Source organism: Mobula birostris, chromosome 9 (assembly GCF_030028105.1).
Source record: "Mobula birostris isolate sMobBir1 chromosome 9, sMobBir1.hap1, whole genome shotgun sequence".
NCBI classification, from domain to species: domain Eukaryota; kingdom Metazoa; phylum Chordata; class Chondrichthyes; order Myliobatiformes; family Myliobatidae; genus Mobula; species Mobula birostris.
The window spans coordinates 113326593-113353140 of NC_092378.1; the positions used below are offsets into that span (position 1 = coordinate 113326593).

Below are 26548 nucleotides of genomic sequence, written 5' to 3' on the forward strand. Positions count from 1 at the left end.
GACTGTATGTGCGTGTGGGGGGGGGGGGGGGGAGGGAGGGAAGAAGGAAGGGATGGGGCTCACTGTGCTGTTGGTGTTTGGTATGTTCTATCCTGTTGAGCATTGCGGGCATGCTTTGTTGGTGCCAGAATGTGCAGCACACTTGCAGGCTGCTCCAGCAGATGTTGGTTATTAATGCAAATGACACATTTCACTGTATGTTTCAGTGTACATCTGATAAATCTAAATCTGAAATCCAAAATATGTAGTACTACTAAATTTTACTGTCAATATCTTCGGCTTAGATTTACCATTCAATGTGTTCTGCTTGCATCTTGCTAAATGTTTGGTTTAGTCTGATTGTGGCCTGGTTGAGAGGGGAACAGGAATGGGTGCTTAATATTCCAGGATTTCAATGTTTTAGAGGAGGTAAAAGAGGTGGTGGGTGGAAGGGGGAAGTTCAACTATTAATCAGGATCATACTTGTACTCAGAGGGCCAAAATGGAGGACACATCCACCAAGTCTATATGGGTAGAACTCAAAATTACAAAAGATACAATCATTCAATAGGATTATATTATAGAACCTCCAATAGCCACTGGGACAGTGAGCAACAAAAATTCAGGCAAGTTAGGGAAAGGTCTAAAATCAAGGCTTTTGTTGGGGGTGACTTCAACTTCCCTAATATAAACTGGGATCTCCTTAGTGCAAGAGGTATAGATGTGGCAGAGTTTGTTAGGTGCATCCAAGAGGGTTTCTTAAATCAATATGTATATGCCCAGCAAGAGCAGGGCTAAACTAGAGCTGGCGTTGGGTAATGAGCCTAGCCAGGTGACTGACTTTTCATGGGAGAACAGTAAGGGAACATTGATCAGAAATCTGTTTTAAAATAGCCATAGAAAAGGATAAGTACAATTTGGGGCAAGTCCACATCTGTCATGTTGAGGGTGGTTAAATATCAACTGTACAGAGTACAATTTGTGTTCCAGTAAGAGAGGACAAGGATGGCAAGGTAAGAGAACTTTGGATGTCAAGAGGTGGTGAATTTAGTCAAGTAGTAAAGGAAGGTTTAGGAAGCCAAGATCAAACAGAGCTCTTCAGAATTATAAAACAGCAAAAAAAAATTCAAGAAAGGAATTAGGTGAGCCAGGAGGAGCCATGAGAAGTCCTTACCAAGGTGGATTTTAAAAATTCCAAGGTATGCTCTAGTATATCAAGACCAGGAGAATAACTAGGTCCAGGTAGGACAAGGATAAAGCAGGGAACATATGCTTGGAAGCAAAAAAAAATATGGGTGAGGTTATAAATGAGTACTTTGCATCAGTATTTACCAAGAAGAAAGATGAAAAGGATAGGGTGATTAGTGTGAAGCATTTTAATTTGCTAGGGCATTTCAAGATAAAGTAGTGGTGTTGTGTGTATCAAAATAGTAAGTCCCCCAGGTTTGACGTGATATATTCCAGCTCACTGAGAGAGACAAGAGAAAGATTGCTGGCATTTGACCAACATCTTTATGTCATATCTAGCATGGAGCACTGGCAAGCAGCTAATTCTGTTCCAATATCCAAGAAAAATAAGGATAATGCGAGAAACTATAGACCAATGTCACATCTGAGGTAGGAATGTTACTACAAAAGATTCTTAGGGATATGATTTACAAATATTTGGAAAACCATGGCCTCTTGGGGACAAGCAGCATGGCTGTGCATGGAGCAAGTCTTATCTTAATAATGATGGAGTGTTTTTGGGAGATGATGAAGATGATTGATGGAAGTAGAGCTGTGGATGTTGTCTACATGGATTTTAGTAAGGTACTTACTAAGCTCACTTATGGGAGATACATCCAGAAGATTAAGATGCATGGGGTGCACAGTGAATTGGCAATTTGGATTTAGAATTGGCTTGTTCATTGAAGGCGAAGGATAGTAGTTGATGGCATTTATTCTGGCTGGAAGTCTGTGACTGGTGCTGTTGTGCAGGGATTTGTACCAAGACCTCTGCTGGTTGTAACTTAAGTAGGTTAGTAGATTTGCACACAATACAAATATTGGCATCGTGGTTAGCATAGAAGACCGACAAAAGAGGCAGCGAGATATAGATCAGCTGGAGATACGGGCAGAGAAACGACATAACAAGTTTAACCCGGCCAAATGTGAAGTATTGCATTTTGAAAGATCGAATGTAAAGGGACAGTACACTGATAATGACAAGACTCAATAATGTTGATGTGCTCACAGATCTTGGGGCCCCAAGTCCATCAAGTGGCTACGAAGGCTGATGGGGTGGTAAGGAAGGCATGTGGCATGTTTGCCTTGATTAGTCAAGGAAATGAGCTCGAGAGTACAGGAGTTACGTAGCACTCTAGTAAAACTCTAGTTATACTACATCTGGATAACTGCTTTAATCTCTGGTTGCCCCGTTATACGAAGGACGTCGAGGCTTTGGAGAAGGTGCAAAAGAGGTTTCCCAAGATGCTGCCTGGATTAGAGGGCTTGTGCTACAAGGAGAGATGGGCCAAACCTGGGTTGTTTTCTCTGCAGCAGAAGTTGAGGGAAGATCTGATGAAGGTTCATAAGATTGAGAGGCATTGATAGAGTAGGCAGCCGGGATCTTTCTCCCAGGCTTGAAATGTCTAATACCAGAGGAGACGCGTTTAATCTGAGAAGAGGCAAGTTCAAAGGAGAAGTGTGGGCAAGATTTTTTCCTGCACTGCGTGTGGTAGGTACCTGGAATGTGTTGCATGGAGTGGTGGAGGCAAATACAATAGAGGGGTTCAAGAGGCTCTTAGAATGGCACACAGAGACGCAAGAGAATGGAAGGAAGTAAACATTGTGAAAGCTGAAGGGATTGATTAAGTTGGGCACTTAATTACTGATTTGGACCAACACTGTGGGCTAACAGGCCTGTTCCTGTGCTGTACTCTATGTTCATGTTAAGAATGTCTACATCAGTCTCCACCACCATTACCATGGCAGCCCATCCTAGATAACAAGAACTCTTCAGAATCCTCCTCTAGTTTGTAGGTGGCTATCTTACATTGACAGTTTCTTTAACTTTGCTCTTTCAAACAGGAAAGATTCTGTGTCTGCTCCGTTGAAACCTATAGACCTTTATTAGGTTCTACATTAACCTTTAAACCTCCATTTTATCTTCAAATTCACGTAAAAGATACCTTGGTTGTATTTTGAAACAAACTAGGGAAATATCCCAGGTACCTTGGCCAATGTTTGTCTCTGAATTAACATCAAGGGAGATCTAGTAATATCCATTAATGTATCTGTATTATTAATATACACAAGCTGGCTGCTGTGTTTCCCTATGAATAGTAATCTCAATTCAAAATTACTTCGTTGGTTCAACATTGATTGGAATAAATGAGAATAACTGAAACATAAATTTTATAGCCACTTCTAAAACGCGCTGGACTTTGAAGAGAACATTCATGACTTTTGAACTGATACAGAGAGCAGATCTAAAAAGAAATGCGGTGGACGTTGGTATACTTGAAAAAACATTTTTTTTTAAAAATGAAAATATGAGGCTGGTGGCACAATGACATTGGCGCCGAACCCAGGAACGGAGGTTCCCAGGTTCGAAACTAGTCGGGTCCGCTCCCGAGTACGCTTTCCATCTGTGCCAAGTTGAGTGTCGCAATCGCAACTTGACCTTGTAAAAATAAAGGAAAAATACTGCAAAAATGTCTGTGTGAGGAGTGGCGTGCCACACAGTCTCTCTCTCGCTCCGCGCCTTGTCTTTTTCATGGCTTTTACATCATCACGGACACGCAAACGCACAAGCACAGACTCACATGCACACGTCAAAAAAGAAAATGAGGATCAACAGAAGTGGTAGAGCGAAAAGGAGCAATCACACGAGTGATTTTGCAACAACGACCCACACAAAAATTCAGAAGGTGGCAGAAGTGTAAATATACAATATGCAAATCTGTCCAAATGCAAAAGCCAAAATCCAGTAGATTTTGGATACCCTATTATTCATGAATAGAAGTACTGTGAAAAGTATAGACAAAATTCTTAAAATATCTCCAGGAATTCTTTCATTTTAAAAAAATCATAATAGTGAATTCAGTAACACGGAATATGTGGATTCTGAAATTCAGCATGGGGTACCAGTCCAGAGTAATTTTATAATGGTGATCATAGTTCCATTAGATTTAGTATAATTCATGGAAAGGATTAAAACAAATCGAGGTGAACTTTGTAGGGTCCTAGTGAGAATACATCTGAACTACTGTGAACACATGTGGCCTCCTCACCCAAGGAAAAACAGAGGGACTGCAGTGGGGATTCATCAAACTTAGTCCAAATGGGAAATATCTCACTTAAAGAGAAATCGATTAGAATGGGACTCAAGTTCTTTTGCATTTAGGAAAATGATAGGGAGTCTTACCGGCACAAATTCTTCCAGGGTTTGACAAGGTAAAGATAAGGGAATGGTGTTTCCACTGGCAAGTGTGCCCAGGATTTGGTCTGAAGTAAGACCATTCATGACAAAAATGAGAAGATATTTCTTCAAGTGGATGGTGAATCTTTGCAATTCTCCACCCAAAGGGGCTGCAGAAACTATCCCTGAGTATATTCATCACAGTTACTAGGTCACTTTAGTACATATTAAATGTCATTCATTGCTACCAGATTTGTGCTAAATATATTCCATACCAAATGACAATGATGTACATCTTTTGCCCAAGAATCCCAGTGAATGAGTAGGATTGTTGTGACAATTTGGAAATGAGTTTTGATGACAACCTACAAGATATTAAATTTATTGAATTCCATTTCACAACTTGACATGATGAGATTCGAACTCAAAGCTGTTGAAATTAACCATTCCCTGTGTTACATGTCATAAAAACAAAAACTGGTCAGCTTCTTTTTGCTCAGAACATCCACGTGGCACAAGGGGAAACTCTACATCTCCAAACCCGAAATCCAGTACATCTTTATCAGATGAGATTTTTATGAACAAGTTCAAGGTTTGTAATCAATTGTGAATATTTTAAATCTTAGTTATTTTGGTGAAAGTTTTCCACTTTGTGGACAATCAATAACAGCAAAATAACAAAACTTTGTTTAAGAAATGTAGGAATTGCTTATAACTTTACATTTAGAAGTAGAAGTCCGTCTCCTTTGCGACACTAAGTATATCTACCTGAAATTCCCAGATCTCCCATTACAATGTGTTTCCTGTCCTTTACACTGCTGAACTGCGGGAAGTAGAAATCCAGGGTGAGGTACAGGATGCATATGAAGAAGGCCATGATCCCAATTGCAATGCCATAGTTGCAGGCGCTGTCATTTTTATTGTAGACACAGTGAAGTTGATTGTCACCTTTATTGACGTAGCCTTCATTCACAATAGAAGCAAATACAACAATGGAGAAAACCTGCAGGGAAAAAAAATGAAGACGTGAGAATGTGAAGAGTTAAAGCTTTGCACATCAACAACACTAACAGTTCTAATCAAAAAAGGTCACCAGGAAGGAAGTCCTAGAAACCCAGATACTTCATGGTACAAATTTTGAGAATAAGGATCAATAAAATGCACTTATGCCACTTCAATTTATCTGTAGCCAAGCTGAATATTCAATGAAGTGTGTTTAGAGGAGCAAGGAACTCGGAAGGACCTTCTCCCAGGCTACAGTGAATATCATTTTATGACCCCCCCCCCTGCCTTTATTGAGTCTGACACAGGCAATGTTGGTTCTGAGCAGAAATCAGCAGAGTATGCTGCGAGTTGCTTCCAAAGCACTGAGCTTTCTCATCTTATCCTCTTCAAATCTCTTCAGCTCTCTAGCTTTGCGTTGTTCCCCCAAAACAGATTTCAAAGTAGAGTTAAAGGAAGTGATGTAATAAAATTGGCACATATCCTGTGGTCAGATGAGACGCATCTAGAATACCTCATGACCAAACTTCCAGGAATTCTTCCTAATGACCCTAACAAGCCTAGACCCTTGTAGATCCACATTGACTGAACCCTGGGAAATTTACAAACTACAATGTCTTTGTTCACCATCTAAATCCTAGGTGACAGCCCGCAGATTCTGAAGTGAGTTACTGATTAAAGGCATCTGATCCAGGCCTCATTATTGTCGCAGAAGTTCAAAATAAACACCAAAACTGCATCAAAGCACTCTTTGAAACCTTGAGATTAAGCAGGGCTTGGGTTGCTTATTTTAGACCTGAGTATACTGGGTTAGCCAGTGTCACATTTTCTAATAAACGCTAGATCAATTTTTCAATCTATAACCATAAAACCATTACAGCACAGGAACAGGCCATCTCGGCCCTTCTAGTCCGTGCTTAACTTTTACTGTCACACAACATGATGCAGTTAGTGGAGAGAGAAAAAGATGTTTGATTTTATTTGGAGACCAATTCCCAACTAGAACACAAATATTTCATGTTGAAGCACTAGTGCCCAAGTTGCTTTAGAACAATGCCTGCTTATTCCAAACGTTGAGGAGTTAACAGTGTAAACCACTACCTCTCACAAGGTTTTAAAGGACAGATCACATTAGTAGGATGGGGGGTGGTGGGGGGAAAATAAGTTTTATTTTGAAACTCAACTATAAATTAGGTTTGAGAATCACAAGGTTGCAGAATCAGGCATGACTCATGCCAATAATGAAACACGAAGCCTTGCCTATGGTCCTCCACACGCTGATTTAGTTATTTTTCTGCTGTCTGAGCGCTTCAGACAGAGGAAGCACAAAACAGATATTAAGCAATTTGTTTTCCTTCCATGATTCCTCAGAAAGCAGTGCCCTCTTGTAAATTAGAATATGCTCTGTTTTCCAAATAAACCTATTCTGTAGTTCACTGTTCAGGAACATTTTCAAAAATCACTCGTGAACTGCATCAAATCTAACTCAAAAATATGAAAATATCTGAAATTTATCATCTCAATAGTTAATACAACTTTGTTTTATATGGTAAACAGGAGAATTAAAAGAAAATTTCTCAAAGACTAGATCTATGTTGATTTACCTGTACATCTGACAAAACACCCTTTGTTCATAAGCAGAAAACGTCATAAAGAGTCAAGGGGCACAGTGAAATGGGTCCTGTTTCTATGCTGATTCATTCAAATTTACAGGATATTCCCAACACATGACAGATTTTTCACCTTTTACTGTAATGTGTCACATACAAGTTCAGTCCTTGGTCAAAGCTTCTGCTAAAGGCAAGTTTCATGTGACTGATGACAGATAAATGTGGTAACAGGGTTTGGGGATGAAATTACTAAAATGCCTGCTGTCTGGAATGCATTCAAACAACAAAGTACATGTGTTGACAGATTAAATTACCAACCATTTCCTATATTTTAGAGCAACAGCTCCCAGCCTTTATGCCATAGACCAATACCATTAAGGAATCTGTGAACCTCTGGTTGGGAACCCCTTTTTCAGAGGTTAGAGGGGCAACTATGTTCTGCGACTGTATTAACTCTGAAAACAAAAAAGTGTATAAATTTATGTTAAAAAATAAACTGATCTCCCTCCCGGCACTTATCCTTGTAAGTGGAACAAGTGCTACACATGCCCTTACGCTTCCTCCCTCACCACTATTCAGGGCCCCAGACAGTCCTTCCAGGTGAGGCAACACTTCATCTGTGAGTCGGCTGGTGTGATATACTGTGTCCGGTGCTCCCGGTGTGGCCTTCTATGCACTGGTGAGACCCGACGCAGACTGGGAGACCATTTCACTGAACACCCACGCTCTGCCCGCCAGAGAAAGCAGGATCTCCCAGTAGCCACACATTTTAATTCCACGTCCCATTCCCATTCTGATATGTCTATCCATGGCCTCCTCTACTGTAAAGATGAAGCCACACTCAGGTTGGAGGAACAACACCTTATATTCCGTCTGGGTAGCCTCCAACCTGATGGCATGAATATTTATTTTTCTAACTTCCATTAATGCTCCTCCTCCCATTCTCACCCCATCCCTTATTTATTAAATTTATTCCCCCCCCCCCCCCACCCGTCCCTCTCAATTACTCCTTGCCTGCTCTCCATCTTCCTCTGGTGCTCCCCTCTCCCTTTCTTTCTCCCTAGGCCTCCTGTCCCATGATCCTCTCCCTTCTCCAGCCTCATATCCCTTTTGCCAATCAACTTTCCAGCTCTTAGCTCTATCCCTCCCACTCCTGTCATTTCGGATCTCCCCCTCCCCTTCTCAAATCTCTGACTATCTCTTCTTTCAGTTAGTCCTGGCAAAGGGTCTTGGCCTGAAACATCGACTGTGCTTCTTCCTATGGATGCTGCCTGGCCTGCTGCGTTCCACCATCATTTTGTGTGTGTTGCTTAAATGTATGCATTACTGACTAGAAAATCTGTATGGACTTCAAATAGATGCATGTCTAGTGAACTGCAAGAGAGTGGTCACAAAGCACTGACAAGATGGAAGATTATTGCAGATGTGTTGGACAGCAAGACAAATGGCTGTAAATAAAACACCACATTTATAGAAAAATAAGTGTGTGACTTGGACTGTGGTATGTGATGAAGTGCGGTATGTGACAAAGTGCAAGTCAATGGATGAATGGCACGAACTGGCCAGGGCCAGATTCACATAGACAGTTGAGAACATTCTACCTGTTGTCCAAAAAAAGAGCAACTACTAAATATTCCTACACCAAGATATTGGTTTAAAAGCAACCAGAGATATTTCAACTTGACTCTGGAGAAAAATGTAATGTCCTTACAAAGCAAACCATTTATTTCAACACAGTGGAGGCAAAACCAAAAAGTACTGCATTATCAATATATATCATGGCTACACTGAAGCATACCAACAGATGCTCTTGGAAGATAATGAATATCGGGTAACCAGACAGGCATATGTTTCAATGTGACAAAATAATCTACTCTTGGAATTGGCAAAGCAGTGTGGCTGACTGCTTCAACACAGTGGATCCCTTCAACTGCACAACTTCTAGTTGAACATGCAGATGTTTGTTTTATTTATAAAAGGAATTAGAATCCAAATAGCATTTAGCCCTTGATGAAAGGAAGCAAGCAGATGTACACTCTCCAAGGTTATGTTCCAGCAACTCTCAATATTTTTAAAATTGAGTTGGAGGGACAGACACAGTAAAAGTGATACTAGGGATCACGGAGAATCCCAAATGTCAATTAGGTTAGGTATGAGTTGAGAAATCTATTGACAACCACAAGTAAACCTACTTGTCTAGATTTGAGAAGTTTTAACGAAGCTATCAAGAGCAGTCTCTATAACCTGTAAATGACCACGTTCAGCCAAATCTCAGTACAGTGAAAAAAAACTGTGTCCAGAATGAGCTTTGTTATGAAAACAAAAATGTGTTGCCTACTATCTGTTCCTAGTAGGCATATGGTCATACCCATTCAGAAATATTCCTTTTGTTCAACCCATTCTTCCCTCACTTTCTCCTCTTCTGAAAACTAGCCTGATTTTCTCTTTTCCTGTACTGATGAATGGTCCCAGATCTGTAATAGTAATCATTTCACTTTCCACAGATACTGCATGCCCAATGCTCAGTAGTTCTAGCATTTTCTGTTTTTGTGTGTATCTTGGCATATAGTACTTCATAAGCAGAGCTTCATTCTGAAATTAATTCAACCTGCCATACAATTCAAGGCTTCTTTAATCAGAACATCATGTTCTTGTTTGGTTGAAACCCAAATCATACTGACACTAGACGTATATTGTTTATGAAAGGTGGCTGACTTACCACTGAGTCACACAACTCTTAGCAGGGTTAGCCAACCAGCCAAGTCTGTATACCAGCCCCAGTGAGAAGGTCACATTTGTGGGGGTCTTCGTCCGGGATTTTGGATGCTGTGTGTGAATGCTGCTTTAGGATTGATTAAGCAGTTTGTGTGTTTAAGCCAGTGGTTAAACTAGTATTGAGGAAAGGCACTTTATTACGGATGCCTCAGGGATTAAAGTTTGGTGTTATTCGAAAAGGATATCCATTAGTAATGCTCGTGTTCTGAGCGGGGTGGATATCCGAATTGTAAACAAACTGCAACCGAGAGTGCCGAGATCTGTAAAAATATTGTGGAAAGTTACACTGATGGAATGGTGTTTTGACCAATCAGCTGGGAAGGATGTCGGCCCAGTCCAGGCTACCATTGATGTAACAGTAGGCTATGGGCACTATTGGAGAGAATGCCTGTAAGGATGTAGGCAGATAATGTAAGGATTTGGACTGTCCCAACAAAAACATGCAGAGAGCTGATATTAGGATACAATTAATGCCATGGTGATAAAGCCAACTTGACAAGGGATATTCCAGGTACTGCTCTACTCGTTTTACGCTACCACTGTGTGGCCAAGTACAGCTCCAACACCATATACAATTTTGCTGACGACACCACTGTTGTGGGCTGTATCCAAAAGGAGTGATGAATTAGCATACAGAGAGATTGAAAACTTGGCTGAGTGGTGTACTAACAACCACCTCTCACTCAATATGGTGGATCATTTTGGTAGGTCAAATATGATGGCAGAATATAGTATTAATGGTAAGACTCTTGGCAATGTGGAGGATCAGAGGGATCTTGGGGTCCGAGTCCATAGGACGCTCAAAGCTGCTGCGCAAGTTGACTCTGGTTAAGAAAGCATACGGTGCATTGGACTTCATCAATTGTGGGATTGAGGTTAAGAGCCAAGAGGTAATGTTGCAGCTATATGGGACCCTGGTCAGACCCCACTTGGAGAACTGTGCTCAGTTTTGGTCACCTCACTACAGGAAGGATGTGGAAACCATAGAAAGGGTGCAGAGGAGATTTACAAGGATGTTGCATGGATTGGGAAGCATGCCTTATGAAAATAGGTTGAGTGAACTCGGCCTTTTCTCCTTAGAGTGACGGAGGATGAGAGGTGAGCTGATAGAGGTGTATAAGATGATGAGAGGCATTGATCGTGTGGATAGGCAGAGGCTTTTTCCCAGGGCTGAAATGGCTGCCATAAGAGGGCACAGTTTTAAGGTGCTTGGAAGTAGGTACAGAGGAGATGTCAGGGGTAAGCTTTTTTTTTTTAAATGCAGAGAGTGGTGAGTGTGTGGAATGGGCTGCCAGCGACGGTGGTGGAGGCGGATACAATAGGGTCTTTTAAGAGACTCTTGGACAGATATATGTAGCTCAGAAAAATAAAGGGCTCTGGGTAACCCTAGGTAATTTCTAAGGTAAGGACATGTTTGGCACAGCTTTGTGGGCTGAAGGGCCTGTATTGTGCTGTAGGTTTTCTATGTTTCAATGTCATTAAGACCAAGGAACTGATTGTAGACTTCAAGACAGGGAAACCAGAGGTGCATGAGCCAGTAATCATCGGGGGATCAGAGGTGGAGAGGGTCAGTAACTTTAAATTCCTGGGTGTCACTATCTCAGAGGACCTGTCATGACCTATCATATAAATATAATTGTGAAGAAAGCATGACAGCGCCTCTACTTCCTGAGGAATCTGCGGAGATTCAACATCTGATCAAAAACCTTGGCAAACTTCTGTACACGTGTGGTGGAAAGTGTGCTGTCTGGCTGCATTACAGCCTGGTATAGGAACGCCGTGGCTTTTGAGCAGAAAATCCTACAAAAGGTAGTGGATTCGGCCCAGTACATCACAGGTAAATCCCCCCCAACACCCCCACCCATTGCCATAGAAAAGTAGCATCCAAAGATCTCCCACCACCCAGGCCACGCCCTTTTCTCACTGCTGCCACCAAGTAGAAGGTACAAATGCCTCAGGACTCGCACCAGAACAGTTACTACCCCTCAACCATCAGGCTCTTGAACAAAAGGGGATAACTTCACTCATTTAGAGGCTCATTTACGGATATTGTTATTTCATGTTTGTTATTTATATCTGTATTTGCACAGTTTGTTTACAGTTTCTAGTTCCTGATGTTCATAGTTACTGTTCTATAGATTTGCTAAGTATCCCCACTGAGAAAAGAATCTCAGGGTTGTATGTGGTGATATGTATGCGCTCTGATAAAGGATTTTACTTTGTACTTTGAAGTAGGAGTTTGAGGCAGCCAAATAGAATTATGCACTTCCTGAAGTAACTGATTCTGGCAGAGTGGAAAGTAGCACAGCAGAAGGTTGAACCTGTTCTGGAACATCATCTCACATGAGAGAGGAACCAGACACTTGCGGTAACCTGTGAATTACCATCTTTAGAGTCAAAGGATAATTTTTAAACCAAGCTACAAAAGAAAAAACTCCGCTCTTCTGGGAGTTTTGCGTTTGCAGCATGAGACACAACATCCACCAGCCAGGGATAAGCAAGATCAGAATCTATACACAAAAAACACAAGAGCTACTGATCTCTCAAAAGGTACCAAAGAAAAAAATGCATCCTCTCAGACTGCCCTGGGAAAGATCTGTTAGACCTGGATGAGAAATTGTATTTGGTGATAGACTGACCAACCTTCTGGGAGACAGACTTTTGGGGGTGGGGGAGGGGGAAAATCAGCCATAGCTTTGAGTAACAAACGACTCAGTTTGTCAGATGAGGCATCCCTGAGATATTGATCACCAATGAAGTGTCATTATTCACAATAAACAGCTTAATGACCTTCTCAAACTTGATCATCCATATAATGTCACTTTCCACAGTGTTGGAAGGGAAGAGAACATTGTTGAAATGGTCAAGGAACTGCTGAGGGTAACTAAATCATCACATTTGAGTCCTGCCGAAGGGTTTCAGCGCAAAATGTCGACTGTACTTTTCCCCCCCCCGTAGATGCTGCCTGGCCTGCTGAGTTCCTTCAGCATTTTGTGTGTGTTGCTCAGATTTACAGCATCTGCAGAGTTTCTCGTTTGTGATTTGATTACTACTCTGGGGATGCCTACCCTGAAGAAGTTTAAATCAGTCCTGCCGAAGGGTTTCGGCCCGAAACGGCAACTGTACAGATGCTGCCTGGCCTGCTGAGTTCCTCCAGCATTTTGTCGGTGTTCCTCATCACTTTCAAACTCTTGTTACAGCATCTTAAGCCTTTCACAGTGCCCCAACTCAACAGCAATCTATTGTTTGCAGAGGTTTGCGTGAGGAACAGAAGCTACTACTAACAATAAGACTGCTGGATCAGAAACGTAGAGAAAGATAAATGGACAACTGGAAGTAGCTAAAAGTAGAAATGCAAATTCCATGGCTGAGGTGTCATGGTTAAGAAATGAGGCAAAATACAGATCAAGTTCACATTGGCCAACTCCAAACATGATGGTAGACAATGATAACTTGACGCTCACCACATGCTGGACTATACAGGGCACAATGGATGAGGGCATCTCATATCAGAGGAACAAGTACCATTTCAGAATGACCACTGACGAGTTTGTTTATCCAATGTGCAAATGTATTTACCAGTTACCTGCAGAGCACAAATACTACTATTCAGCAGTCCCCTGGAAGATCATAACCAGTTAGGGCCAAATTAGGAATGACATTAGTCAATTTAAGCTTCTCAAATATTCTGAGCCAAATGGGGAATGTACCATTTATTCCATGTTAATTTCAATTTGTGGACAATGAATTGTCTAGTTAACAATTTAAGGATTGCTTTATGTGAATATTTGCTGTCACAGGACTTGGAATCAAACTTCTACACAGTCTTTGAAGAGGAAGCAACTGCAAGGATGCCCTCTCACTTTGGAAGTGCTTTTTTTTAGATTATGAGAACATTCAGTCCTCTTTTATTGTCATTCAGAAATGCATACATGCATTAAGAAATGATACAATGTTTCTCCGGAGTGATATCACAGAAAACAGGACAAACCAAAGACTAACACTGACAGAACCACATAATTATAACATATAGTTACAGCAGTGCAAAGCAATACCATAATTTGATGAAGAACAGACCATGGGCACAGTCAAAAAAAGTCTCAAAGTTCCAAGTCGATCGACTCCAGAGTCCCCGATAGCAGGCGGCAAAAGGGAGAAACTCCCTGCCATAAACCTCCAGGCACCATCAACTTGGAAGCAGCCGACCACAGCCGACACTGAGTCCATCCTTCCGAAACCTTCGAGCTTCCGACCAGCCTCTCCGATACAGCCTCCCGAGCGCCTTTGACCTCTCCCCGGCTGCTGAAACACGCAAAGCCGAGGATTTTGGGGCCCTCAGCTCCGAAGATTCCGGTTACCACACAGTTGCAGTGGCAGCAAACAGGCATTTCAGAAGTTTTCCAGATGTTCTTCCATGCTCTCACGTCTGTCTCCATCAAATCAGAATTGTGCACGGTCCCCTACTTGACAGATAACAGATATCATCACCGAAGTGGCCACGTGCGCTGCCGTCATGCCGCCATCTTCTCCCCCCCTCCCGGGAGGAAGTTGCTTGTCTTGTCTATGCTGCACCAACTGCCGCCGCTGGGCTATAAGCGTACAGGAGCAATGTGTGGTTAAGTGCCTTGCTCAAGGACACAACACACTGCCTCAGCTGAGGCTCGAACTCACGACCTTCAGATCACTAGACCGATGCCTTAACCACTTGGCCACATGCCAACACTTCATGAATAAAATACATTTAAGGGAGTGTCTGAGACCTATTGCCATGCACAAACAATACAAGGGTGATGCTGACAAACTTTCAACATGGTTTTCCAAACCCCCAACACCAAAATGGGGACTTGGAGTTTCACACACTAAATGTAGGAGGGGCTCAGCAGGTCACCTATGGAGAGAAATAAACAGCTGATATTTCAGGCCAAGATCCAGCCTGACACAACTTTTCATTTCCCTCCATAGATGCTGCCTGATTTGCTGAGTTCCTCCAGCATTTTGTGTGTTGCTCAAGATTTCCAGCATCTGCAGAATTTGTGTCTCTGACTCGGAGTTTCAAGTCTCTGCCTTGTGAGTTTCTTGTAGACTGCTAAATAACAAAGCAGTAGATCATAGGCACCAAAATCCTCAAATAAATGAGGAAGATTTGGTTGAATACAAGTGCACAGGAAATGTTTGTACTTTGTTTTTCCTACCATAAATCCACAGTCCTTCCTTCTAGCCCCACCATCATTTATACACTGCTAAAAGGCCATGAAAAGACAAGGCACATAACAAATGAACAAACAGGCCATATATAGCCTTCTCTTGTGACTGAATTCTTACCATTTGGGTATCTGTACAATACTATGTGCAACATTACTGTAACATGGGCACAGCTAGAAGTAATGATTGAGAGTAATTACAGCCCTAAGTGTCAGCTCCAGTGTCATTATTCCCCTTCACAAGAGAACTCCCTCTAATCAACACTATTATAACGTTGGAAACACCACTGATCAGTTAATTCTAAGATCTACAGACCTACTTCCAGCACAAAACAATAATTACTTTTTATCTTCCCAAAGTTACTGCATTACTTGCACCTCGAATTCTGCAAAGATGCACTGTTCAGTAAATGGTTGTTATGCATGATGAGAAAAGTGTTTGTGCATTGTATTAACAAAAAAAAATTACGACACTAACAATGACACTAATTTACGACACTAATATACAACTGTACAAATAAGCAGGCAGTTTTAACATTATGTGGCAGCATTTCCCAAATGTCACTAATCGATGGCTTAGAAGTCCTATTGATTTGGTATCCAGGATATTGAGACACTGTCCCATGCTCCTTTGGGCCCCAGTGAGTATAAAAGGATCATGGGAATTGGGGCCCAAGTGAGTTAATGTTTCCATTTAAAGTCACCTGATTCAATAAAAATATTTCTTACCGAGGTGCCACATCTTTTTAAAAAAAAAAGGAATTATAAAGGTAGGCTAGGGTCAGAGAGTTACGCACTGCAGAAAGAGGCCCTGTGGTCTATCGTATCTATACTACGCTTTCTGCCACAATAATCCCATTTGTCCAGTGTCCTTCAATGTCCGTTTAAACAAAAATAATAATCCTGATTTGGAAAAAAAATCAGAATCTTATTATGTTGCTGGGGGTTTTGAAACATCGGCTCTGAAATTAGGTTAACAGCACAAGATTGTTGAGGGGTTGGCCAAGGCTTTGAACTCAAAAGGTAGAGAAGTGATCGTGAAACTACTTAGAATATTAGCTCAGCTACTGAATTCTGGTTATTGGGAAGATGTGAAAGCATCATTAGACTGTGTGGAGAAAATCTGAGGACATTCCTGAGGCGGAGAGCTTGGTATAACTAGGATTGGATGGAGACGTGGCGGATGAGGGAGAGGATGGAGATGCAAAAAATTATGAGGGGCTGAGACAGGAAGAACCCATGTCCATAAATGCAGGGGTTCCCAACTTTTTTTCTTTTTGAATGCCATGGACCCCTACCATTGACAAAGGGGTCCATGAACCCCAGACTGGGAGCACCACCTTAAGTGGAGGGACTACTAACTAATGGATATAGATTTTGCGAAAAGGACTACTTTCCCTTGCCCGAAGAGTGGAACCGGCTGAGTGAGAAGGTTGTGCAGGCAGAAACCTTCGCCACAATTTCAGTCAAATACTGGTCCCCTGCTTAGAGCTGCCCCACAGAGCCCTGATTCATTATTCTGTTCTTCGTCCTCCAGCTCGAACACTCACAGGAAACTACCCACTGATACTTAAGAGAAAAAGATATTCAGTCAGGCAGCACACTGGGAGCCCTCGTCTCCCTGCAGCAATCTCAGAGCAACACATCACTCACAGCTCGGAGTGGAGCGGCTGCCCGTGGCCTTCACTGACGGGTGCAGAGATAGTCAGAGCCACACAGCATGGGAACTCATTAACACCCATTCAGGCCAGCACTATCCCCATGTTTGGCAGGATGTGGGGCTCAGGGGTGCACCTTGGCCATTGCTGTGGACTGGCAGCACTTAGTACTCCAAGCGTGGAGAGATGGTAGATCCTGCAACCTCCCTCCACCATCTTTTGAGTGTGATGGAAGATGGCAGATAGCGCCTCTTTATTTAGCTGCACAAGGGCAATGACCAGTGACCACTGTTGAACTGGTTACCCAGGAGAAGTCTCTGGGCTGGGGAAGAGAAGCACCCATTAGCTTTGTGCCAGGCGATGACAGAGTGCATGGAGCAGGAGCTGCCAGTCTGCAGCAGCAAGCTACTAGTCTCACTGTGGGGCGAGGGTGCCACTCTGAACCCCACATCTTAGCGCCGAATGGCAGCCACCGCCCGCCCAGCCCTCACCGGCAACTCTCCACACCGAGCCATGGCCAATTCATTGCTGGATTTGTAGCTACAGTAGTCGCCAGCACAGCTGCACTGCGGCAGTGAGTTCATACCAGCAGGTTCCCCTTGGTGTAACAGGGAACTCACACCAGGGGGTTCCCATCACAAAATCACTGTCAAATACGCAAGAATCACCCCTTTTGGCACTGGTTCTGAGAATGCTCTCAATCCTGAGAACACATCCCTTGCAGAATGTGTACTCAGAACAGCATCTTATGGACCACAAGTAGAATTGCAATGTGAATTTAACCTAAATAACCTAATTTTTCCAGCAGTCCGTGATGGTCTCCTTCTGCATCCAAGCTTACTATTTTAGATGTTACTATTCAGTAAACAGAACTGGGAGATAGCATGATATTATTTAGAATCTAGACTTTTGAAACTGTAAAGAAACTCTCCTGTGGCTCTTCTAAAAAGTGATTCTGCATGATGTGGTACTGAACACTCCTCCATCCTTAACACATCCTACAATTATTTATTGGAACTTTGTCAATTTTAGCCCAGTCACTTAAGACACGGTCAAAAATGAAGAGTTCCAGCACACAAATCCCAGCCTCAGACATCCCAAAGCTCTTTCACACCAACACTTGCGTGGACGCTTCCTAATGCACCGAGCGACAATGGTTAATTTATGCATAACTAAGTCAGAATTTTTTTTTTTTAAAAATGGAGAAAGAACACCTAAAGTGGTTTATAAATGGGAGATAAATACTGGCCAGGACTATTCTTCAAGGACAGCTATGGGAAATTCAAGTATCTATACCATGGATGCCACAGTAGTATAATGCTATTACAGCTCAAGGGGTCAGAGTTCAAATCTGGAATTCGGACTTCAAGTCTGGTGTCCTCTGTAAGAAGTCTGTACATTCTTATTTGTACGTGGTTTTCCTCCAGATGCTTCAGTTTCCTCCCACAGTTCAAAGACATACCAGTGAGTAAGCTAATTGGTGATTGTAAATTGTCCTGTGATTGGGTTGGGGTTAAATAGGTAGGCTGCTGGCCGGTGTGGCTCATTGGGCCAGAAGGGCCTGTTCTGTATCTGTAAATAAATTATAGATATATCAAAATGGGGAGAAAGGGCCTCCAGCCCAAATGTCATGATAACAACACTGCCAATACATTACGTGCTTCTTTATCAAGATCTAAAACTATTTCTCATATCCTTACTTGCACCCATTCCTCTTGTTTCTCTGCTACGGGCACAATACAGTACCACGTGGATGTTCGATTCAATTTCTCCTGCTCACTGATCACATTACCTCGTGCTCCAGGTTAAAGTCATCTCCTTGTTTCCAAACCCCTCACTCCTCCTCACCCTCCTGCCCTATATCTGCAGTGCTTCACTTCCAGCTTCTACATCACCCTATGATTTAATCGCTTAAAACTTGAATGCTGTCCCTTCTGATGCCGATACCACCTCCCCACCGGTCCCAAACTGTACCAACTATTCTATATTTTTGGTCACCTGCCTAAATAATACTCTTTCAGTTTGGTGTCTAAAGTTGTGTTTGAAAAGACTGACATGTATTATTTTAATATACACTTCGTACACTCAATTGGCTGTGTCTGTGAGACACCCACAGCCATCTCAGTGAGTGGCAAGAATGCTATAGTCTGAGCTTCTCCTGGCATGTCTCAAGCATGGAGACATATCACAGAACCAGGCCCTTGGTCCACTGAATCCATGCCAACTATCAGCCCCTACACTATGTTATTCCTACATTGAACCCACTTGGCTTCACAAAACCAGAAGAGTTATTATGGGATGGACTGAACCCACCTCAAAATGACCCTTTCACCAAAAAAAAAAAAAAAAACACGATTCCACTGCCCACTACAAAAGGCAAATAAATTCTACGGTAGAAATTTGTCCATGATACAGGTGCTGGATACATGACATAGTACTAAAAGATGCTGCTTGGATTAGCGAGCACATCTTATGAGGATAGGTTGAGCAAGCTAGGGCTTCTCTTTGGGGTGAAGGAGAAAGGGTTGACTTGATAGAAGTGTACAAGATGATAAGAGCCACAGATTGAGTGGATAGCCAGAGTTTTTCCCCAAAGCAGAAACGACTAGTACCAAGGAGCAAACTTTTAAGGTGATTGAAGGAAAGTATAGGAAAGTGGAATGACAAAGTTACTTCCTCGCGCCCCCCCCCCCCCCACACACACACACACAGTGGTGGGTGCATGAAACATCCTACTGGGGTGGTGGAAAAGGCAGATACATTTGGGACATTTAAGAAACTCTGAGATAGGCACATGGACGACAGAAAAATGGAGGGCGATGCAAGAGGTAAGCACAACACCATGAGCCAAAGAGACTATACTGCGCTGAAGGTTCTACGTATAATATATTCTGTTCCTGAAACTTGGTTCCTACAGTCATTTCATGGAATGTGTTGAACTACTGTATTGAACATTTAGTGTCTTAAAATTGTATGAAACTTTTGTTATTGCTAAAATGAATTAAGTATGGCAAGATTTACAAAGTTAAATCACTGGAGACTATAGGAACTGTTGAATCATAAACTTGTGTGCATAAAAGAAATGGCATTTGAAATTGTAACTGTTGTGAGTCACAGTATCAGTGGCGTTTAAAATAACTTGTTTAAAGATGGCCAAAAGAGAACTAGCATGTTCTCAAGTGTGTTAAATACCACTCAGTTAATCAATCGACTCCTATTTAGAATTGTATTAGTCACAAGACACTTCTAGCAAATTTCTTCACTTCCTAATGTAGCTAAATTGATGAGCACAAGAGAAGTTCACATGCATTAGATTTATTGAGAGAGAAGTTAACTCATGGGGCCTCATTTCTTTTTAAGATACCACAAAAGCCAAGTGTGGTCCAATAAGGTGTATGGGAATGCAGCTTCCCTTCCCTCCCTTCCCAACAGTGCTATTTGAAGGGAAAGTTAACTACTTGCACGCAGTGGTTGATATTTTTTCACCATTGTTGCAGTTCTATAAAAGATAGGCACTTTGCAGAGCTGGTGTGTCATATGCTCAAGTGTTTCAAGGCTTCTGCTAAAACCAGTTGATACCAAACGCAGGTGCACAAGGTGGCTTTCTCCTTGCAGCAGAACAGAAGATAACAGGGACGTAGGGAGGGCATGGAGAGGGAAGAAGATCATTAGCAGGAGGCCGCCACACTCCAGTGTGTTCAATAAATAAACCCCTTATCTGAACCTCAGCAAGGAATATTTTATGAGATGTCTACAAGTCAGTGAAGAGATCCTCTAATCTTGCATTTTAATGTTGCTTAAGGAACATTGTAGCCACACTACAATTAAGGAGGCTGCAATTTATACACTTCCCAAAGACCAACAATTTTGACAGAGACCGGGCAGCTTTGCAAGGAATACTAACTGCTTCACAGTTCAGGTTGTTTTTGACTACAGAAATATCACTGTGAAGCTGCCACATGTCAACTGTGAGAGGTACTAAAGTGATTCTACTCCCAGAGCCTCAGTCTGGCATGTGATAATAAACAGTGAACTGTGAGAATCAACGTTCAACATCCTGGCACAAAGTTCTTAATTCTGTGGCTCTGCCAGTTGCATACGTCTTTCGTATATGTCTCTCCACTGTAGCTTGCTTCATGCTGCTGCTAAGCCGTGACCATTTTCAATTGGTCTACAACAGAACCAAATCAAAACTAGCGGCACAAAAATCTCCCTTGATGCAACAGTGACCTCAACTCCGACAATCTTCACGGGAGGGGTGGGGCAATCTTTAAACTAATAGGAACCTGTGCAGCCTATTATACTCTTATAAGCCATCCTCAGCACTACGTACACAAAACCACACACATTCAGATACAGAGCTTCACACTGTTGTCTACTTGTTCAATGAAGAATACAAGAGGATCGAGATGGGGGAGGTGGGGAAGAGGAGTTGGTGATTGTAGGGTAGGGATGCTCAAAGCCTCAGACCTCGGAAAACTAGAGTGCAAGCAAACCATCCCCTATCCTGGGGACTGCCCAACAGAACATGGCTGCTCCAATAGGGGTTTGTACCTCTATAAAAGTGCGTTGTTGGATATTTTTACATTAGTAACACTGAACTAGTTGCTGCTACTGGAGCAGGCACATGGGAAAATAAGTGCTCTGTCTCCCCAAGTTCTATGTTTTTATAAAGAAGAGTTAAATACACTTGCCATCTTCAATCATCTTCTAAGGATGGAAGAATACAAATATACTCTCCATCACCACAGCATCTGCTTCACCACAGATTAGAAATAACCACTGCAATCTAACTTCCCAAACACCAACCTTTAAATAACAAAAGTCAATTTCCATACAAAAGTCAGCTAATCGCTCTAGGTACCCTTGCTTGTCTTACTATTTTTAAGCAGTGGCTGCACTGTGACTGATGGAGGATTGCTGTAGTGATGCTCAGCAACTGAAGATGGCCCTGGACTGTGACCAAAAGCAGGACTGTCCCACCTCTGCCTGAGAGGCAGCTGAGCTGACTGACTGGCTGACAAATTATGAAGGCCCAGTGGAGTGGCGGTGGTGGGGAATGAACGATAAAGGAGATCACCTTTGTGCACCATGTGACCACTGCCCATTTCCCCCAGGACTGCATCCTCGCCAGCCTGATATTCTGTGAAAGGTAAAACCAGACATCCCACCCTGTAAAAACTCATTTCAGGGAGGTAGCACCATCAATTTGCGGGAGACTTCCGGGAGATGTGGGATGTCTGCAACAGAGTAACTCCTTAGCAGCTGGCCAGCTAGTTCAAATAACATTAGCAATGCTAATGAATGAATGACACCTGTTAAACTCACCTCAACACATCTTTCACAGTTTTAACCCAGCATGGGCGATAGAAAAGTCACTGTTGCAAACAGTGCAGCGAGCAACACTGTCATTATTTTTGACCCCTATTAGGCAGAGATACACTTTAGTGTAGTCTGGGGTGACGTACGTTTTATATTTTCTTTTTTTGGAACACTCTGCCATGGCACTCTCTCTCACGGGGGGGGGGGGGGGAGATTTCCGGGATATTGTATATAACTTGTGGGCATTAGGGAGCCACTATCAATATGTGGGACACTCCCAGAACTTCCGGGAGAGGTGGGATGTCTGTAAAACTGCTGGACTGCTCTGAGCAGTACAAGCCACAACCACATTAGGGCCAGTCTAAACTGCGTTCCAGAAACTGAGCTTCCACTGAAGCACTCAGGCACTGGGCTCCTACTGCTTGCACTGCAACATCACCCATCTAATGCTGCATCGGAGTTGAACCCACCAGTGTGCACTTCCATGCTGGAGAGTGAGGCCTCTGTGCTGATCCTGACAGGACAATCTTGAGGCTGGTTATAGGCTCCATGTTCCTTGACAATGAACATATGCTTCCCAATTCAAAGGGCCTACCCTTCAGTAAACTTCCATAATGGAGTCTTCATCCAAGTTCTCTGGCACAGAACTTAAAGACATGTCCACCCGTGTTATCTTTTTCCCTACTCTGGACACAGACCCCTTGTACTCCCATCAGGTGCAGATGGCATCTCAGTGCAAGCCCATAAGTGTTCACATCACTGGCATCCAAACTGATGGATACAAGTGTAAAAATCAGATATTGCCTACATGATCTATCGTCCAAATTTCTTGCTCAGGCTGCCATTTTTGGATAGATTCTGCAGTATATCATTTCTTTCACCTAAAGATCTAGAGAACCATAACAGTAGCTAACAACCTTGATGTCTAGAGGAAGCCAAATGCTAACCACTTTTGCTTGGGCAATCATCTTTAGCAATGGCATGCATGGTTTGTGAATGGAATATCTTAAAAAGTACAAAAGATGGTAAATTTGTTAAGAATATTATTTTGTTCCCCTTTAAGAATGGATTGGAGGCATTTCAGGAGAGATTGACGGGTAATCCCTGGGGTGAGAAGATGATCCTATCAGGATTGGCTCAAAATATTTAGACCTTCTCAGTTTAACAGAAGCAAAGGTGATCTCATTGGCATTTATAAGACTCTAATGTTTCCCCCAATGAAAGAATCTCAAATAGTAGAATACATTTACAAGATGCATGGGCAGACCTTTTAAACCATGGTGTGCAGGAATTTCTTCTCTTATGGTGAATCTTTGGCATTCTCTACCCAGAGGGTTGTGGAAGCGAGTTCCCCAGGGGTAATTTAATAAGATGCAGATAATTTTTTGAAAGAGTGGAAATTGAAGGCTATTGAAAGATTGGGAATTGAAGATATCTTGTCACTACTTGCAAAACATCAAATCAGTTGCAGCACATATTAGGGCATTTATGAATAGTTCCCCAAATGAACTGTATCTATAAAAGACTATCTACAATTTAGAAAACACAAGAACAATTATCTCAAATGAAACAATGTAGAACAACCTGTTAAGTCTTAAAGGCCAAAGATTTGATTTGCCCATATGTTGAATTCCTTTTACTTTCCTCAGAATTCTATTAATCTTTTAGAGTAACATGTTGTTAAAGCTAAAAGATAATGTATTCCATTTCAAATATCCCCATTGCACTGAGCAGTGGTGCTCCCCAGGGTTATGGGATCAGCCCCCTGCTGGCGCATGACTGTGTCACAGGATTCAGCTCAAACCGTGTCATCGAGTTTGCAGATGACACAACAGTGGCCTGCCTCATCAACAACGACGACATGTCGGAGTAGAGAGGAAATGGAATGGCTGGTGGTGAGAAAGAACAAACCAAAGTTTGACGTGGAGAAGACCAAGGAAATCATTGTGAACTTCAGGAAGGGGCAGACAAACCATCCCTCTCTGCAAGTACATGGCTCCTCCATAGAGAGAGTTAAGTGCACCAAGTTCCTGGGAGTTCACATCACGGATGACCTCACCTGGTCCCTTAATACCATCTCCCTGAACAAGGCCACACAGCAGCACCTCCACTTCCTGATGAGATTGAGGTAAGAAATGCTCAGCCCACCCCAGCATCTTAACTGAATTTTATAGAAGCACCACTGAGAGCGAACTGACAAGCTGCATCTCCATCCGGTATGGGAGCAACTGTACATTGGACCGGACATCACTACAAAGGACGGTGAGAAAGGCCGAGAGGATAATAGGGGTCTTCCTACCGCCATCAGGGTCATTTATCAGGAGCACTGCTTACACAGGGACCCCGTACATCCAGTATCCTCTGACTTTCTACCATCAGGCAGGAGATCTTGATGCATTAAAGCAAGAATGATCAGGATGGGAAACACTTTCTTCCTTTAGACCATGAGGCTTCTGAACTCCCTGCTGCATCGCATACAAAGTGTCACTAACTAATCTGTTTTGTACCTGATATGATTTAGTTTATGCACTTTGTTTAATAGTGTGTAACCCACCTGTAGATTTTATCATTAATTTCCTAAGCTATTGTGTGTTGTATGTAATAGTATGCTCTGCCCCTGGTTCGGAGAAATATTGTCACATTTGACGACATACATGTATATAGTTAAATAGCAATAAACTTGACTTGAAGAATAAAAAATTTGAATAAAGTTGCAACAGGACTCCACTTTTATCATGACCTGAACAGTGGCTGTGGACACTATCTCATCACCTGCTTCAGGACTAGGCTGGTAATAAACGTAAATAGTTTTTACATGAAGGTGTCCAATAAGTTTTAGTGCTCAAAACAATTCAGTGGATCACTTCAGGACATTTAAATTTTCCTGGGATCATTTTCATGTGTGCTATAATTACTTTTACCTACACCAAGTTGTCCATCTCCTGAATATTAATTAAGCAGATGATAATTAAAATTTAAAATTACTTCTTTCTCTATTTGCCTGAACAGCCAAATATCTCATTCTCATCTATACTGGATTGATAATTTACTAATACTACTAAAAATCATAAAGATTATGCACTTTACAACGGTGACCTTGCTTCAAAGATACATCATTGACAATGAAGAGCTTTGAGATGTCCTCAAACCACAAGAGCACTGTATGATTTGTGTAGTCTTTCTTTAAAATGTTGTTGTTTTCACAAAATAGGAGTTTGGCACCTTAAAAAATACCGAAGATTCCTGGCTTTGCCAGCTTGTTTACTGGTTCAATTGCTTTCCCTGTAATGACTAACTATTGCATCTAGAAACAAAGGTCATGTATTATAAATGATTAGATTAGATTATGAGGACACGCAGTTCTCTTTTATTGTTATTAAGAAATGATACAATATTCCTCCGGTGTGATATCACAGAAACACAGGACAGACCAAGACTGAAAAACTGATAAAAACCACATAATTATAACATATAGTTACAACAGAGCAAGCAATACCATAACTTGATGAAGAACAGGCTGTGAGCACGGTAAAAAAGTTCAAAGTCTCTCCAAAGTCCCACATCTCACACAGATGGGAGAGGGAAGAAAGCCCTCACTGCCATACCCGACCACAGTCCGACTCTGAGTTGTCTGAAAACTTCGAGCTCCAACACCAAGCACCATCTCTGCCGAATGCTTCGGTCCCAACCCTGGTCACCAGCAGCAGGCAAAGCCGGGGATTTTGGGGCCTTCTCTCCGAAGATTCTCGATCGAACAGTAGCAGCGGCAGCAAACCGGGCATTTCAGAAGTTACTCCAGATGTTCCTCCGTGCTCTCATGGCTGTCTCCATCAAATCAGAATTGTGCATGGCCCCTATTTATCAAATACGATATCATTTCACTGGGGAGGTTACGCGCGCTGCATCGCACCACCATCTTCTCCTCCCTCATAATGAATGATAAATTCAGAAATGGGGAAGGCAGTGAAGAGTTTTATGCTTTGCAAAATGACACTGATTTGACTAACACTTTAATTCTCTGCCAGGTTTCGAAAGGATAAAAATCCACTCTCCTCTGCTATCAATTTCCTCCTTCATCCTTTACCTTTTTCACCAATCACTGCCCAGCTTCTCACCTCATCCTCCCTCCCTCACCTGACATTGCCAATTACCCGCTGGGTTCAAAGTTCCAGGAAAAAATTATCAGAGTACATGTCACCCCATACAACCCCAAGATCCTTTTTCCTGCATGCATACTCAGCAAATCTAAGGAACAGTACCGTAAACAGGATCAGTGAACAAACGGTGCAAATGCCAATACAAATAAATAACAAGAGAGTCCTTAAAAGTGAGATTATTGGTTGTGGAAATACCAAAAATAGAATGTGTAGTTATCCTCTTTTGATCAAGAGCCTGATGATTGGGGGTAGTAACTGTTCTTGAACCTGGTGGTGTGAGGCCCAAGGCTCCCATTCCTTCTACCTGATGGCAGCAGCGAGAAAAGAGCATGGCCTGGGTGGTGAGGATCTTTGAATGTGGATGCTGCTTTTCTACAGCAACGTTTCATGTAGATATGCTTAACGGTTGAGAGGGTTTTACCTGTGATGTACTGGGCTA

The 26548-nt window shown here is 42.3% G+C and overlaps 1 protein-coding gene across 2 annotated transcripts in view; it reads right to left on the minus strand.

Moving 5' to 3' along the window:
* syngr3a (synaptogyrin 3a) overlaps positions 1-26548 on the minus strand; it is a 75202-nt gene that overhangs the window by 28035 nt on the left and 20619 nt on the right. For both annotated transcript variants that reach the window (XM_072268631.1, XM_072268632.1), the window contains exon 2: positions 5153-5387. In XM_072268631.1, the coding sequence (XP_072124732.1) occupies positions 5153-5387 (235 nt within the window). The remainder of the gene's footprint in view (positions 1-5152; positions 5388-26548) is intronic.